The sequence below is a fragment of the Halichoerus grypus genome, chromosome 3 (genome assembly GCF_964656455.1).
Source record: "Halichoerus grypus chromosome 3, mHalGry1.hap1.1, whole genome shotgun sequence".
NCBI classification, from domain to species: domain Eukaryota; kingdom Metazoa; phylum Chordata; class Mammalia; order Carnivora; family Phocidae; genus Halichoerus; species Halichoerus grypus.
The window spans coordinates 193,430,353-193,448,220 of record NC_135714.1 but is presented as its reverse complement, the minus strand read 5'-3'; the positions used below and the strand labels follow the sequence as shown (position 1 = coordinate 193,448,220).

At 48.2% G+C, this 17,868-nt stretch overlaps 1 protein-coding gene across 1 annotated transcript in view; it reads right to left on the bottom strand.

The window, feature by feature from the left end:
* Nucleotides 1-17,868, bottom strand: part of ENPP6 (ectonucleotide pyrophosphatase/phosphodiesterase 6) — a 118,217-nt gene that overhangs the window by 3,850 nt on the left and 96,499 nt on the right. Inside the window, exons 6-7 of the mRNA XM_036071340.2 lie at nucleotides 17,496-17,633; nucleotides 4,393-4,516 (exon numbers count right to left, since the gene is read on the bottom strand). Of these exons, the coding sequence (XP_035927233.2) occupies nucleotides 4,393-4,516; nucleotides 17,496-17,633 (262 nt within the window). The remainder of the gene's footprint in view (nucleotides 1-4,392; nucleotides 4,517-17,495; nucleotides 17,634-17,868) is intronic.

The window sequence follows — 17,868 nt, the reverse complement described above, 5'->3', positions numbered from 1 at the left end:
CTTCCTGACCACAGAGCTATCCTGGAGAGGCAGAAGGGCATCTCCATTTTTGCTGCTCATTTACGCAGAGCCCTGGAGAGCAGGTGTGGTCACAGAAGGTTGACTGTCTTGCTGAGTTCCCCAAACCCAATTACACAGTATGCTTATCTTCCAGAACATCTATCTAGCAGCAGCTGATTGGCCAGGGCATCCCAGAGCCACTTAAGAATGTTTCTTCATTTTCCTGCCACATCGAGGTCTCAGGGCTTCATGGAATGTGAACCTATATGGTTTCCTCAGTGCCGGCTACCTCAGAAGCAACAACAAGGCGGTCTCTGCCTGTTTCTTAAATATGTTTGGAGAACCGACCACACATTCCTTGGGAGTCTTTCACTAGCAGATAAAATAACTTAGCCGAGTGGAAAACAAGCAAACTGGTATTGGAGTTAGGGACCCGGGTGAAAGCCCTGAGAGCTCTAGTGGAGAAGAGTGTTGTGCTTGCTTCTGCCCAGAGGCTGCACCAAACTCTAGCGGTGACGCAGGAATCTAGAAGGTAGGGCTAGTCGTTCACAGCCTAGTGAGTACGGAGGGATTTCAATCAAGAGTGCACCTTCTTCTCCCACAGAAGGCCAAGAAGAGGCTGAATACCAAGTACTTGTCTGTTCAAAGAGTGAGTGTAAGAGGTTAGTAGTGTACATAACAGTTTCCCTTTTGGGCCCCAAACCAGAGCTACATTGAGCTTGAATTCAAGAAGGAGATTTTATCCATCCATAAAGGCCTCTGCTTGTGCTTTTAGTCCGTGTAAGACTTTGAAAGGAAATGGGTGGTTTGGGGCTGTAAAGCCAAGTTTTCTACCTTAGAAAATAATCCTCTATAATTGCTTTGCTAAAATGATCACATGTACTTTATTTAAAAAGCAAACAAACACCAATGGCAACAGAGTCCAGAAGTGCCAACACCAAATCCTGCTCTTTCTTTTTTCCAAATCCTGCTCTTATACTAACCCTGAAATTACAAGTACAGAAAGAAGTTCTATTCAGAAAACTCTCCCACAGAGTATGTTAGATCCAGGCCAACTTCCCAAGTGATAGATTTTGCTCACTTTGGAGAAGTAATGTTGACTTTAGCATAAGAAGTTAATAGGCTCTACAACCAGCTCCCAGCCACTTAGTAGCTGGATAAGCTCAGGAAATGGGCATAGAAATGGTACCTAAACCATAGCTCCAGGCACACTGCATCTGCTCAATAAATGGTAGCTATTCTTATTAATAAGCATGTAGAGTAAACACCCCACAAGGGCATACTATGGACTGAAAATTTCACCCATAAATTATTTGGGGGATTCACTTCACTTTTGGGGCAGGAAGGATAACGGATAAGGCAACATCACCTCATGGTAAAAACTAGTCAAAATCCAGAACCCCCCTGGAGAGGAGATTTAGGACTTCCCCAGAATCCCAACCCTTCCTAATATCAAGGTAATTACAACTAGGTGAGGATGGTGGTTAGACTTCCCCAGAGAAGAATCAGCTGAGGTGTGAGAAATCAATGGAAAAGTTGTCCCAGTGATGTGGCAGCAACTCCCATCTCTCCTTCCGACTTGCCATGGACCTGGACGTGATGACCACACTGCCCTGCCACATGGTGGCCATATCCTCGTCATGTGTGTGGGTGGGGAGGGTATGTGGGTAACGGACAGTAAACCCGACATATCCTTCCCCAGCCTTCCAAATGCCCATGTCTTTAACACTCAGCAGGAAAAACTGAGATCAAGCTCTACTGACAAAAAAAAAAAAAAAAAAATTAGAAAAGATTTTACACTGAAAGTACAAAATTAAATCTTATGCACATAAGCAGGAAGAAGAATTAGGTTTTCCCTCCCAACTCCATCTGGTTCATGACTTCCTATGCTGTGGAGCTGGGCCTTTGGGCCCAAAGAACAGATGATCCAGGCTAGAATAAGAGCTTCTAGAAAATTCCGGAACAGCAGAACAATACCAGAACAACATCTATCTGCTAACTCAAGGTGGCATGCTGAACCCGGATTGGCAATCCATGTTTTTTCCATGAATTTAAATTTTGTGGATATTGAAACTGTTTCTCCTAAAGAGAGAAGGTTCTGCAGCCCCATGCCAGGCCTGGCCACCTTGGACTGCTTTCCGGGTGAGGCTTGCTAGCTCACAGGCAGCTCACTGAATCACACTCCTGCTGTCTTATCTTGAAATGTGGAGTTCTCCAGGGCAAGATTAGGTCGTTCAAATTAGAAACTGGGATTAACCAGAGAGAGGCTATCTTCCAGAATTATTTCCTTTTCTTTCTGCCGGACCAGACTTACTGGCTTCTGAAGCTCCATCTGAGCAGCTGAATGATGCCCAGCATCCTCCCTAAGCAAGAAGCGCATATAATTAATCAGGAGGCATGTACCTTTATCTCAAAGTGCAGCTAGATAGCTATTAAAGGCCTCACTCTTAAATTTTCTTCTGAGTAAACAGTCAGTGTGTAAAGCTGTTCAATCTTTCATGAGAATTGGAGCCAGAAACGTGATGGTTTGCGGGAGGCTCTCAAGGCGGTCTCTGCCTGGAAACATTTTTTGCAGTTGGCCCAGTCCCTTTTCATCAGGGGTCATCTATCTGTCTATAAAAGGCTTAGGTTTTTAGTTTTACAGGAGCATATGATGGAGGCCTTTGTTGATGGACAAACTCTCCCCTCTGAATTTAACTTTAAGCTAATGTAGCTTTGGGTACTTTGTCTTAAAATTTTGGTTTGAGGCTAGATTTGCTTCTGCTTTAAAACATGCCTGAGACTCTTGTTTATAAACACTCCTTCCACTGACAACTGTTTTGCATTCATGATCTTATTTCTCTCTTCTAAGGAAGGAGGAGGTGATGCTTTTGAATGAAAGCCCTGATGTTTAATGTTGTCCCATGTAAAGCCTGCGGCCTTGGAATATCTCCAACCTAATCCAATGAACAGTTGACCTCAACAAAATCCTTAAGGCTCCATCCCTCATTCATTATGCTTTTGAGCTCTTTGGTGAATTAATGTTGAATATAGCGTAAGAGGTTATATCTGACCAACCAGGTCAGATATAACCTCTGGCTTGGTTGACAGGGAGCACCCAATAACGATCATTGGTTGATGGCAATGTGCTTGGGCATCCTCTGAACTCTCTTAGGCCAATGTTGTGAACCCAGTTAGCACTCTATAAATGTTTGCTGCTACAGGTACCGATGCTTACTTCAGGGCTTGGGAACTTGGATCACGTATGGGAAAGGATCTGGACCAGTGTGTTCCCTAAGCCCAGGAGGCCAGGGGCTCCCAAGGAGCATGCAGAAATGGACACCTAGTTGTTCTCAGCAGCTGTTTTGTGGTAAGTAGAGTGACCCAAGGCAGATGGAACGAGAGGGGTCAACATAGATCTTTGTCTTTCTACATCAAGAAGAGCAGACCTTCTAGGCATGACTTCTAACCTATACTTTGAAAGGGAAGAATGGACTGTCATGGGCTGAAACATTCTGATCTACGTCCAGAAAATGGCATTTCGAGTATGGATGTCAGGGTAAGTTTATTACATTTAATAAGGAGAGTGGACAGTCGTAAGGGAGAAGACTAGCTTATGAGCCAGTCAACTGATGGTTGATGGCCGCTGTTGAATGTCCCTCCCACCTCTGCTTTTTTTTTTAAGAAAGAAAGGGGTGTTTGGGTCATAGTATGATCTCCAGAGTGTCTGATAAACATTTCCACAATGTGAATTTACATTCCTCTGTCAATTAAAGCAAATGACAAAGTAGACCCTCTCCATCTCCCCTCTACTCCAAACTTAGAAATCTCTGGTCAAAGAAGGCAGAGTAAATTTGCTTTCATCCAAGCTGTCTCTGGGCCTTCTGGCTCATTCTCAAAGTCATTCTCAAGGTCATTTCCTAGCTTGGCCTTGAGCACATCCCAGCTTCTGGCTGGGCCCTAAACCAAATGACCCCCACAGGCATGGGTGCTCTAGACAGGGAGGAACTGTGGAAGAGTCAGACCCTGTGAAGTGATCACATCGACTCTGAGACTCACAGCTGTCAGCAACCTGGTGTCTGATAAGCTTTCCTGGACATCAGATAGCTGTGAAATAACATTTTGATGAATTACGTAAAAAATGAATCACAAACATGTGGAATACATTTTCTTCACTGCGCTCAAGATTTAAAATTTACAAGGAAAAGCATTTGACCGCATTTGCCAAACCTACGAAGCATTTGAAAGCAAGCCAGCAAAAGATGTTTCATGGAGACCAGCTGGGTTTGCTCCGCTTTGCTCATAAAGAGGTCCATAAAGAAATCACTTCAGCCTTTACTAGTGCTGTCAGCCCCTCCTGGAGACCACTTCTTTGGGAACGGAGGACAAAGCATGGGGTCATGTCTTGCCTACCGGGTCCAAAGGCCAGGAAGATGCCCCTCATGTCCATGAGCTCGTTGTCATAGCCGTGCCAACCGTGCTGCCAACCTTCCCTCTTGCCGGTGCTGTTCATCCAAAAAGGAAGTGTCTCTCGATTCTGAAACCAGGCAAGGCAGTTACATTACACTGTGTCCCAACCGTCGTGATGAGTGAGCATCTGGCCCAAACTAGCACCCAATGTGGGGATTTCCTTCTCAGCATTCTCCACTGGGGTCATCCAACCTCGGCTGGATCACGTCCTACTCCAGGTAGCACAGACCTTTGGACACAACCCCTGAAATTGCCAGAGAGCTCTAGTTATAAAGGTATTTTCTTACACTGAGCAGAATTGAACCTCGTCATCAGTTTGAAAGCCATTAAATATATCATGTTAGAGACAGAAGGGATGTTAAAGTGTATCTATGGTATAGTGAAAAGTATATTTGGCCTTTGTCCCAGGTTCCTGGCCCGGAGCTCCTAAAACCCTTGGAATTTCCGGAGTGAAGGGGGTGTTTTTGTTATTCATAATGAGCCCCTTTCTCCCCATACCTGAGTGTCTGTTAATGAGATGGCTGACCGGGGTGGGGGGCTGGGGAGCTTCAGGAGGTCACTGGAGGGACCAACCACGTGATGGAGATGTCTTCTGACCTCTAAGACTGCATTCAGTCTTGGGGCCAATGGCGGAGTCCCCCACGCCTATGCAGTGAAACGCATGTAAAAACCCTGGAGCAACATGGTTCAAGGAGCTTCTGGATCAATGAACAAACCGATGTGCTGGAAGGGCAATGACCCCAAAGACAGCCTGGGTGCTCTGTTCCCCTCACCCGTCATCCTTTGCTCTATGCCCCTCTTCCATCCAGCTCTTCCTGAGTTGTCGCCTCTGTAAGAAAACTAATCACAAATAGAGCACATTTCTGAGCTCTGTCATTCATTCCGGTCAGTTATCGAATCTGAAAATGGATGGGAGAACCCTCCAATCTGTAGTCAAGCCGGACACCAGTGTGGGTAGCCTGGGGACCCAGGACCTGTGGCTGGCAGCTGAAGCGGGGACAATCAGGTGGGACGGAGCCCCCTAGCGCGAGGGGCTGTTCCAACTCCGGGGGGGTCAGTGTCAGAACGGAACTGAATTGCAGGACACCCGACCGCTGTCCGAGAGTTGTTGGAAAACACAGTGTCTAATCGAATCACCTTGTTTTTCTAGCAAAGCCATCAAAGCCCAGAGCCCTTTCCACCGCCCTCCCCCCGGATCCCACCCCCATCGTTCCTTTTTTCCGAGCTCCAACCTCAGGAGCAACGTGGGCTAAATTAGTCCCCTCCTCTTCATTTAGTCAAACATGTGAAAATGGCACAGCCGTTTACATCTTTGTTTCCTGCGACGGTCTTCATTCGGGACGGGCTCCAGAACCATCACTTCCCTGTCACCCTCTTTCCTTCAAAACTCGATTTCCTTAGATGGCAGGTGCTGGCATGTGCGACAGCCGTGGGTCCTGCGGAAGACACATCCCCAGCTCTTCACTGCAGACTGCCATTCGAGCCTGACTGTCCAGGCACGTCTGCTGAGCAGGGTCTGAGATCGCAAACACTTGAGATGCAGGAAGTAGAACTGACTGGTCATGACCAAAGCAGGGAAGCAACAATCCTGGCAATCTACAGGTTGGCTCGTAAGATGCGTAATATAGTACCATCGACTTACTTAGCCAAGAGCCTGCACTGACGTTCACTCCATTGTCACCACATCCCAGTGTGGATGATGTTCTTCCCACTGTACAGCTGAAGGAACTAAGGCCCAGAGAGGTTAAGGGACACTCTGAAAGCCACACAGCAGTCGAGAGGCAGGGTGGGGGTTGGAACCCAGGCGGGTTGTCTCGCGGTCCTCGAGCACCTTCCACGGCCCCACAGCCGGAGGTCACTGCCTGTGACCTTGCCTCTTTACTCACCAAGTAGTGTGGCCAGTTCTCAAGTGTATAGAAAAAAAGGTTTTAAAATTGGATTCCAGGTTGTTGCTTTCTGGGTCTGCAAGCTGGTTGGGATCCGGGGCGAGCTACTTCTCGGTGCTTCGGTTTCCCTGCTGGATGTGATAACACCTCCCTCACAGCGTCTCCGGAGGCGGACATGACTGTGCACGACATGCCCAGCACATAATAGATGCGCAAAAAATGGCTGTGGGCCGGTCACCAGATGCGGCTGGCTGTGGGGCGCGAAGTCCCCTTTGCTTATTTAGCTGTCATATCGCTTTGCACACCCATCCTGTCGCACCCCATAAATCGCTCCCTCGCTTTCCAGATCACACTCTTTCACTGACTCTCCGTTTCCTGAATTCCCATCATCCCCTGTCCCTCCTTCTCCAGCTGTAGCTTGTATTTTTCCATGGGAACGTTTTTATTAACTTACTGCATTTCCAACCTGTGATACCATTTTTGTTCTTTGTCTGTGGTGATGATCACAGCACATCCCAGTTTAGCTCTGTCAGCTAACTGGAGGTGTCGCGTCCTCTCTCGGGCTCCGGGACAGTGACTTCTGGAGCACCAGGAGAACGTTCTGTAACTAACGACTCCACCAACTGTGACCCCCACGGGACATATGTGCCCCACAACAAAGGGACGGATGAAAGGGAGGTGAAGGCTGATTATACCTGATTTACGAATTCCACAAAGACAAACATACAGCCGTGAAAACCTCTGCCTGAAGGTCACTGGGGCTTTGGCGGATTGTAGGGGAGTGCGTTCCTTTTTATTAAAGTGACAAGTCGCTCCAGTCAAGCAACTGTTCTTACTGATTTTAAGAAGGAATAAGGAACTGGCTGCTCATGTGAGAAGCTACCCATCTCCCGGAAATGACTGAATGCCTTACGTTTCATGCACAGCCTTAGCTTCAGAATGACGTCTGGACGATTTTCTCCCTTTCCCTTCCTGGTGGCTTCCCCTGTCTTTGTTGTGTACCCCACATTGTCACCTAGATGCATACAGATGAGGTCCTACTGATGCATGTGTGTCCCAGACCTCTCAGCCTCCAGAGCAGAAATCCCCAGGCTGCGGGTCCTCCAGCTGCTGGTTAAGGAGAACTAATCCCATCCTGACTCTCGCAGGCCCAGGGACTGCCACACAGAACCACCTAATGATGTCCAGGGAGGTGCTCAGACCCTCCAGATTTGGTCAAAGCTGAGACAGGGGTAGAAGAGTGGTGTGTGTGTGTGTGTGTGTGTGTGTGTGTGTGTGTGTGTCCATGGGAATGGGGAGGGCAGTGCTCCTAAGTTTGGGTCCCTAAGAAAACTGGGCTCATGGTGGGGTTGGCAGCCAATTCCCAGGAAACACCGGGTCCTCTTGCAGTGTGTTGTAGAAAGCCCAAATAAGTGCCCCACCTGGAAGGGGTAGTTCCCCCTAATGAATAGGTGAGGGAGGGAATCTAGAAAGAATAGGGTCTTATTGGGGAGAGGAGTCCCCGGCAATGGTGGGAGATGTCCTTATCCCCCCCGTGGGAGAAGAGCCTGTTCATTCCATTCTGCAGCTCAACAGATATGCCCTGAGCTCTGAATCTGTGTCGGGCTCTCTGCTAGGCTTTTGGCTGAGAAGCACAGAGGAGGAAAGCATTCCTTCCTCTGAAAGAGCTTATTTTTAGTGAGGAAAGAGAGGGGTTATGGCTTCTGTATATTGATTCCTGAGCCGGCCGGGACAGGCAGTGAGGTAGGATGAGGCCCTGGGGAGGCCTGTGGTGAGCATCACTGTCTGTGGGATGGGCGAGCATGCATAGCAGGGGACACACAATGAGAGGCCACCCAGGTGCTGGCCCTGAGGTTCCCCCAGCAATGGACCCCTGGGAGCTCTGGTCGTGGGGATGGCTGGGCACAGAGAAGGCCGGGCCAGGCAGGGAGAGCTTGTACCGCCTCGCACGGGAGAAGCATGAGAAGGAAGCAGCCATGGGAGAGAAACTGTTGGCGGGCGTGAGGAGGAGAGAGGACCTGGAGTTCTCCACTCTCGGAGCCTGCCTGAGGTTGTGCCGGTCAACAGGGTGACCAACCATCGTGGTCTGCCCAGGACTGAGGGCCTGCCGGGGATGCAACACTTTGGCACAGTTCTAGACAAACCAGGACGTGTTGGCCATTCTACAGTGAACGCTATCCTGGAAATTTAAACAAAATCTTCACCAAGTGTCATTTGTTCAGCACGTTCCAGAGCTTTTCGGGACCCCTCCTCTATGCACAGGCAGGTAGCCGTGCTGGGACCTTCCTTTGATGAGCCACTGAACTAATTAATCATTCCTAACAGGAAGGAACCAGAAAGAGCTCCGCACGAGGGAACACTGGGAGAAATGGTTATTATGTTTATACACTTGTGTTCTTTGATTTCCATGTCTGCACTCCCCTGCCTGCTTACGTGGAAATGCCTACCATCAGCTTGCTTGAATTTAGGAAGCCACGGGAGTCTTTATGAGATAAGAGTTATAGTTTTCAGACTAGATCTTCGTCTTAATCATCCTTAGAATTAAAAAAGAAAAAAAAAAAAAAGGCATGTTCACTGTTCACTCCCAAATCAGCAAACCAGTTAATGAAGTTTGTTCAACACATGCCTGGTGGCATCTCTGAATTCACCATTTTATGGCACATTCAGTCCTTTATGGTGCTGAGCTGAGAGGTATAGGGAACACAGTCAGATGTGGGGGTAGGGTTGGGAGTGAGGGTAAAGGTAGAAGGAGGGATAGAAGGACAAGAAGAAGCAAGAGCAGCTTGAACAATCCGTGTCATTGGTTTCTGCTGGCACATGGCCAAGGCACTTGCTATAGCAAAATCTCATTTTTTTTTATTGTTGCATTTTGGGGATACATAAGCATGTATACCTCTCCCCTCTTCCTTCTGATTTCCCCTCAGTGTAGATCAGAAAATGGTTGCTAAGCTGCAGGCACAAATACTCCTGAGGAGACAGGAGGGTCGCCGGCTGCCAGGACAACATCCAGGCTCCGGCTCTTGCCGTGCACCCCAAAATGACTTTGTGGGGGGCGCTGAGGGTGTGGGAATCCATCCCGCGTGGGTATCCTCCTTGGCCAGCGCAACCGTGCAGGGCCTTGCCTGGAGCCTCCTGCCTGGGTTGACTTCTGGTCCCATCTTCCCCCACTGGGAGGGCTCCTACCTTGAAACTTGGAGCGCTCACTGTCTACACTGCGGGATCCCAAGCCTAGCCATGCAGAGAATGCCCTGAGCTTATCCTGGGCCCGACTTTTGGGTGTTTGTGCTCAGTAGGTCAGGGTGAGGCAGGGAATCTCTCCATTTGATCATCTCTCCCCAGCTGATTAGGATGCATAGTCAGGCCTGGAAACCCCTGGCACCCATTCACCTGGCACCCATCATGTGCTATGTTAAATTATCTGTCCTTTTCTAAGGACACTTCTTATTTATACTGGATTACCATGCCGAGGTCCAAGTCTGTTTCTCGGGCTCTTTGTGTGTCCCCAGCAGAGCTGCCTAGCGCCCTCCTCCCAGAGAGAACGCAGGGTCTCAGGGGGCGTAGAGTCAGTCATGTAGTCGGCTCCCAGAGGACTGTTGTCCACAGCAGGAACCAGGGAGTCCCCACTGGCTTATTCCATCTGGCCTCCAGCCTCATTGGCCAGTGCCTGTGGGATACTGGTTGGTAAACTCTGACCCTCGGGCACCTGGGGTCAGTCGGTTAAGCGTCTGCCTTTGGCTCCGGTCATGATCTCAGGGTTCTGGGATCGAGTCCCACACTGGGGCCCCTGCTCTATGGGGAGTCTGCTTCTCCCTCTGCTCCTCCCCCCGACTCGTGCTCTCTCTCTCTCTCTCTCTTTCTAAAAACAAACAAACAAAAAACCCCACAACTTTTTGACCATCAACCCTCTTTTCAACCACTAAAAGTATAATTCTTCCAGGGAAGTGGGGTCGGGCACCCAAATTTGTCCCCTCCCTCTCTTGATGAGGCATCTCTCCGAATCTCCAGGGCTCTGGGGAACACAGGGGAAATCTGGTCAGATTAAAATAAATAAAATGTGAACATCTATCTCAAATTAAGTCTACTTTATTGTCCTAGGACACGGTTATAAGAGGAAGCTCCCATGTCCCGGAAAAATACAATATAAGCTTCTGATATCATCTCAGGCGGAAAGAGGCACCCAATACTACCCAAGTCAGGGGTGGCTTCAGTTCAAACTCTTGTGCCACTGAGGACAGTTTGCTGGCTCTGGTGTTTTCCCTGATAGGGTTAAGTTTGAGCGATGGTTTCTATTACAGACCCCTGTTTCTTAGATTTCCCCCGTTGCTCTCCCGGGAGGCTTCCTGTTGGCGGGAGTCCTTGGATCCCTGTGCGAGTGGTGGTCGGGAACACCCCTATGCAAAGGGATGTCTCCCTAAAGGTCTCTCTTTCTGTGCCTTTCTAACACGGAACCTAACTGCTCAGGCCTCGGGCCCCGGCCCGCCCCTGGAAAGCCCTGTTGCCACACACAGCATAATCCTTTGAATAGAAAAGGCCAGAGAGCCAAACCAGCAGGGCTTACGAGGAACAGAATTCCTCAGAGTTCAGTGAAGGGCTGGAGAGCACTGCGTGGATTGAGCTCCTTTTTTTTTTCTTTTTCCCGGGATCATGTTTCCTGAAGTGTGCCAAGGGTGAGAAGGGTGTGCATGTGCTCTCAGACGACCCTAATCACCCCCAGAAAGTCAGCAGCTCCCAGCACTTGACATCCGACTTCCTGAAGCTCAATTAGTCGGGCCTGGACAACACCACTCTAGCTGCCACTAAAACTCAGAAGCCACGTTTTCCAGATTGTCTTGATTTCCCTAAATATTTTGGGTCCAGGCCTAACTGCCATTCGACCACAGGCCTTAGAATTGAGTCTGGCATTTCATATCCTTTGCCAGTTTTCAAAATAAATCTTTCCTCTGGAGACAAATATTGGCCTCCCTTAGAAGCTTGGGGCTGGATTAGCTGCATTTCTCTCCCCTCAGACAGGAGTCCGGAAGATCAACAATGAACACCATGTTTCACAGTCCTTCACCAGGCTGGGGCCCCATCCTATCTTTCTGAGCACGGTGGCATGAGGGGGATACCGTCTAGGACAGGCTATAGGACTTAGCCCCTGTAGCGGGGTTGGGGGGGTCTGGCGAGAGCTGGTGTGTCCCACACTTGGGCTCCAGCTGTGGGCTCGCTGAAGCTAGGAGAATTGTCATCACTGGTTTGAACACCTTCTCCCTGTTGAAATCTCTTCTCGGACTACTAATAATGAGCCCAAAGGAAAGGCTTTCCTGACTCAGCTGACCTCTCTGTTCACTTGGTTACTGATTTAAGACCTACAAAGTGAACAGCCTGTGATAAGTAACCCAGAATCAACTGCCTTAATACTTTTTAATTCATTTAGTAATTCATATTCCACAAACATGTACTGAGCCTCTGCCACGTGCCAGGTTCCATGGGGGAAAACGAAGGCAGAGGCGGCACAGGGCTGCCTGCAAGGAGCCTCCAGCCCAGGAAGGAAGGGTACAAGAGCAGATGGACAAATGTAGCATGCAGGGGAGTGATTCCGGCTTTCATGAGAATTCCAGGATGGAGGAAATTAGGGGAGAGCTGGGTGTTTCATGGGAGAGATGGTGTTTGAGCTGGGCTAAAGGGCAGGTGGGAGTCGAGGAGGAGGGGGCACCCCAGGGGTTCTGACTGATGTTACCAGAGCCCACTGAGTATTGGCTGATTTTTTTAGGTACAGGTATCCCCTGCTTTTTTGACAGTTCGAGTTACACCACTTTGCTTTTACAAAAGAGCTACTATATTAGTAGCTAACTGAAAGAAATCCGAGGGGGATTTTCTCTTCTATGAGAAAAGGTGAAAAGCGAAAATGGTGTTCAGCATTGGTTTTTTATAGAGACGGCGCACCCCGAGCAGCAGAGGGGCACCGAGCAGCTCCTTCCCTGGAAACCACATTCAGCAGGAAGCCGCCGTAGCTTCGAACTGTGTCTGTGAGCACCTGTGCTTTAGGTCGATTGATTTTGTGCATCCCTAGCAAGATGGGACCTAAGGGATCAGAAAAGCCTAAGCAAGGTGATTTTCTGGGTCTGGGAATGCTCAAAAATTCTTCCATATGAAGTAATGATAACTGCTTCTTCGCTTGCGCCATGTCTGCCTATGAAGGGTTTCAGAGGAACATTCTGCTTCTGGATGGGGGGGAGGGGGGGAAGCTGCATATGGATGGAGGAATGGAGGTGGGGAATGGAAGAATGCACTTAAGTTCGGCAGAAACTGCCCTCAGCATTTGCCCACTTTGCATTTTCCTGTGTTGTTCCTGACTATCCCATATGCCAAGGACACGCAGCATCACTGGACCTCCCTCCGGAGGGCCCTTGGACCACCACATGGTGATGAGGCCATGTCCAGCCCCATTGCAGGTGCCCCCTGGAGGAGGGAGGGGGGGTAGAGCATGGGTGGGGTGGGGTGGCTGGTGAAGGGTGTAGCCTTTGACCCCTGGCAAGCATAAGCAAAGAGGTTCCCACAGGACAGTGACCAGGTCTTAGGGAGACGGAGAGGGTGGGGGCAGCCCTTAGGCAGCCCTTGAAGAAAGGAGCCTGGCCAGTGTGACAGGCCAGGGCTTGACCTAGGTGGGTGGCCTGGATTGTTCCACCCTTCATGTTTGGCCAGTCCTCTTGGCATATGGAAGCCTCAGATCGCCGCCCTTGCAGGAGGAGCTCCAGGGCCAGGGACCGGCAGTGGGTGGCAACCCAGCCCATATACTAAAGAATGCGGGAGCAGGAGCAAGCTGCGGGAAGCCCCAGGCCAACAGCAGTCACACGGGGTAATCGTGCAATTCCAGGTGACAGATTCGATCTGCTTCCCTGTCTTTATCTTTTCCAGGGACAGCTCTCTAAGTGACCATTAAAAAAAAAAAAAATGAACTCAATTAAGTCTTCCCGGTAGAGCAGAGGCCTTAGAGTCTGCAAAACGTAAAGTGGTAGCAAAAAGGTGGTGTTTATATGGGCGTGGCACGGTTGCCAAGGAAGCCAGATCTTTTGTGTTGCGGAACAGAGAGCAAGGAAGGGGGGATGGGACCCTATTCTGTTGGCCCCAGCCAGCACCCGTTTGTCCTGACTCAGCTGTTTTTCTAATCGCGTCTAAATCAGAAAAAAAGACTTCTCGGCTGTCCGACCCGAGAGATTGCTTTCAGGCCTGAGAAGTTGGCCCTGCGGCAGCCGCCGAGCGCAGTCTACCCGAGACACATCCTCGCAGGTGCTGCGCCCTGCTGGGCAGGTCACGGAGCAAATCACAGCGTTCTTCTACCGCCAGGGGAGAGACTCTGCAAATAGCCGTGGGGTGGTGGGGGGACGGGACGAACAGCCCGGCACCGAGCGGGAACAAAGATAGCCAACGGGGTTCTCCATTCTCTGCAGTCAGGTAAGTATAATGAACAACAGAAAGATGTAAAAGAAACAAGACCAAGGCAACAAGGAACAAACGGACATTTGTCTTTAGGGTTTTTCAGAAGACAAAGAGATAAAACCCCATGTTCTATCAAGGTAGAATCCGAAACTATAATTTTTACCGGTGAGTCTTGGGGAAAAAAGCCCATGAATTCAAGGATTCATAAAATGATAAAGGTATTCATTCAGGCTAAGAAACTAAGGTACAAAAAGGAGTGACTGAAAGACATCTGATCTCTCTCAGGACTCAGGGACAACCATGATTTTTCAGAGAAACATTTGTGTTTTTATGTGACAGACACTCTAAGTTACATTAATGTAATTGATTGTCCTTCCCTCTTTGAACTGGCTGCTAGGAAGCTCAGAACCACATTTGTGTTCCATGTTGTGGTGTGTTACTTTCAGGACTAACAATATCCTCCATGCAGAGTCATTGAGAGGAACAGAAATAGTAACCAAGAAGGGAGGGGACTTCATTCAAGATAGCTGTTATTGTTGTTGACCAAAATTTTAAGAAGAAAATTTTCCTGATAGATTTATTACCTGCAGAAGGTAAAATGGCTTTATGTTCACGTCATTGAAATGTGGGGAGGAGTCATTGTAAAGTTTCTAATGAACCAGGCATGATCAATGAAGATTCTCTCTATAACACCCCTCATTAGTAATTAAAGCAGGGCAAGATAACATTGATAGTCCCGATATTTAATGGGTCAACACTAAATTATTCAGAATCTTATTTTTTTCACGTCCTATTGATCTTCCTTCTGGTTTCTTTCTTTTAAAAAAAAAAACCACTTTCTGCTTCAAATATTTAAAAAATCACCCCAAGTTTCCCTCTTGAAATAATTATATATTTTTAAAAAGCTTTTCAAGTAATCATCAATTGCTAGGCATTCTTCCTTTCTGTTCTGGTGGCTTCTCCCCAACTTCTTAAGCCATACAGTTAACTGGGTAGCCCCTGTTAACTCCCTGACTGAGTTCTGATTCACACAAACATATGTATGTGTACTGTGTAATTACAAAAGTAATGTAACGTAGTATATAATATGGTGTGTAATCAGCATGTGGCTGGCTCTCAGAAGACACAGAAGCTGGCAGGCTTCCTGCAGAAGAGGAGGTACCTGGACACTCAGTGCAGAGGGGAGGGGTGTTGGGAGGTTGGGGATGAGGCCCCATCAGATTTGTCACTGGGCTTTTTGAGTGGGCCGCCCCCAGCTAGCCAGAACGTTTGTCCTCATTCTCCTCTCACCTCCTCTTCTTTGTGACCTAAGTTTCAGGGACCTTGCGTGCCTCATTCTGCAGCCTCTGTATCACATCTGTCTTGTGACCGTGGCCTCCCGGTCCGCATTGCAGTATGGTGCTAGATCTTAGGACCAAAGCGGACTCGAGGCAGGAATTTTCTAGCCACACTGCTGCTTCTGGATGAGACCTAAGGGGCGGCTTGCTAGCGGGGTCTAGGCAGGAGTGGATTAACAGTGCAGTTAGAGAAGCTTAAGCATCAGGGCTTCTCACTCTCATGCATTTCTTCTAAGTCCCTATACCTAATTTTATATTCGTAATTACATATTCTTTTCTTAAAGAGAGACCCCTCCAAATTTTATAATTGTCAGAGTCCCATGAAACCGGTATCTGCCTCTTATTCTGGGGTTCTATTCTTTGTTCCCTAATAAAAGTAGGAGACATACAAGAAGAAGCTACACCCTTTCTTTTCTGCTTTGGGATGACCTGAAGGGATGTGATGCTTGAGGCTGCAGCAGCCATCTTGTGACCCTGAAGAGAAAGCCAGAAGAACTGCAGAAGAGCTAACTCGGAGCCTTGGTATGATTGATGCGATTGAGCTGCTGGATGAACCAACCCTGGAACTGTCTATCTCGACTTCCAGTTATATGAGGTAAAAGTCTTTATTATTTAAGGCACATGTATTCAAGTTGTGTATGACTTATAACCAAGAGCATCTTGCTGATACCCCCCTGGTCCCCCACCACTGTGTTTTAGTGACTCACTGGAGAAATGTACATCTCCTTGCTGGATGTGCTACTGCCAAGATTCTTACCTTCCAGAAAGTACTCAGAGCTAGAGCAGCTTTCCTGGTGCCCATCCTACCCTACTGGAGGGTTCAGAGTCTCTCCCACTGGAATGGAGATGGCCTCTCATTAGTTGTGCAGTGTCTCTGGCTTTGTCACTCTTCCCACCTAAGACTACTTTCCCATAAATTACTCCAAATCACCTCAATCGCCCTCCCCACCATGAACCAGCCTCTCAGTGCACTTGATTTCAGCTAAATATGAGAAAGGAAAGAGTAGATGCTCATAATCATGCTAAGAAATGAGTGACAGGTAACTAGACTGGCCCTCTTCATCTCTTTGCTTTGAAAAAGTCAAAGTCATTCCACCAGAATTTCCTAAACTGAGAAAGTTTCAAAACGTCAGCCCCTTTGAACGACTTGGGAAAGTTGGCTTTATGGAAATAGTCGTATAGACACCTACCCAGGTGACGCAATTGACTGCTCGTGTGTTCAATGCAAAGCTGTGAGCAAATCACTGTACATGAAAATTCTGTGAGCCTGGAATAATCTCACTCCAGGCAAACATCGAACAGTGTGCTAAAGTGAAGAAAGAAGAATGAGGAGGCAGAGGGACCTTCTTGGAAACTTGCAATCACATGGTGTGGAAGCCAAAGTCTGCTGATTCGATGGGCCCCACTTGGCCTCAGGACTGTGTAGACTGACAGCTCAGACTGGGTCTGTTCTGTTTCCTTGGTGACCAGATGCTTCTCTCTGAGAGCACACAGGAATGACTCAGTTCTCCTCAGTGACCAAATTTCATGTCAAGGAACACTCATTTTTCCACACCTAGGTTCCTAGACTTCCTTCCACCCATTTGCCTGATCCATATTTCTGCTGATCAAAACCTGCACTCTCTCTGGCAGATAAATGCTAGTCCTAGGCCTTAGACTTCATTGGCATCGACCAACGGCCCCCATGTGCCAACACCTGCCATTCTCTTTCACCCTGAAGGCTGGTCTCTTTGCAAGCCATCTTCAAACTCATGTCTATGATAAAACCCGCCCTCTCCGTCAACTGATTCTAGATCGGCCTTGACCGCAGTTCCCCTGAAGGCCAGGGCCCTCCCACACTGGCCCGTGATCAGAAGTTGATCCAAGAGCCTGGTGAGCTTGCAGTCAAGGCAGGCGGGCAGGAGCTGCTGAAGTCATTCGTGTGCGAGGCAATGAGGGTTTGGACCCTAAACACAAGATAATCTCCTCTGCAAAATCAAGTTGGCTAACTGGGGAACGGGGTTGGCTGGAGTTGTGTTTGCCAAACATTTCTCTTAAAGGTGAAAGCAAAGCTGAGCCTCTCCCTGATTTTCACTGCCCTGAAGCGATTGCTTTGGTTCACAGTAATTGTTGCACTTTAAACTGAATAGGTTACATTGTAAGCTTGGGTAATTGAGTTAAGGGCAGTTTGTTAATATATCGAGTCTGGAGCCACTAAGTCTAAACTGTGACTCTGGGTCCACGTCTATGGTGTGTGTTTACAAAGCCACCTGACCAAGTCTTTGGCGTCTCTAAAGGTGGAAGTGAGGCCATGAAGGACACTTAAGTGAAAACAAAATCCTTTAAGTGCAAAAGCAGAGTAATTATTTACCTTTGGGTGTTTGATAGAATTTGTATAATGAACACGTCGTAATTCTATAATTACCTCAGTTATGAACCATCCTTCATCAGCCACTAGGGTCAAAGGAGAGACAAATTTCCCTTTCTTGTAATAGAACCTGCTTGGTATGGCTTCTTTCTCGTAGATAGTCATGTGTTCCACTGTTCTCAGTTTGTTATATATCTGCAAAGACAAAAGAGTCACCAGTTTGGCATTCTCTTTCTTAACTATGTGTGAACATTTAATGCACCTGGAGGAGAGGGAGAACTTTACGGACCAAAGAAAGAAATGACCAAAACACCTGCCAGGTTTGACTACATAAGAATGAGAAACTTTTGTATGTCTCAGAAAACAAGGTGGCTTCATCTCGTAAGGCTGAAGATCCACACACCCCGTGATCTAATAAGGTAGCCCCTAG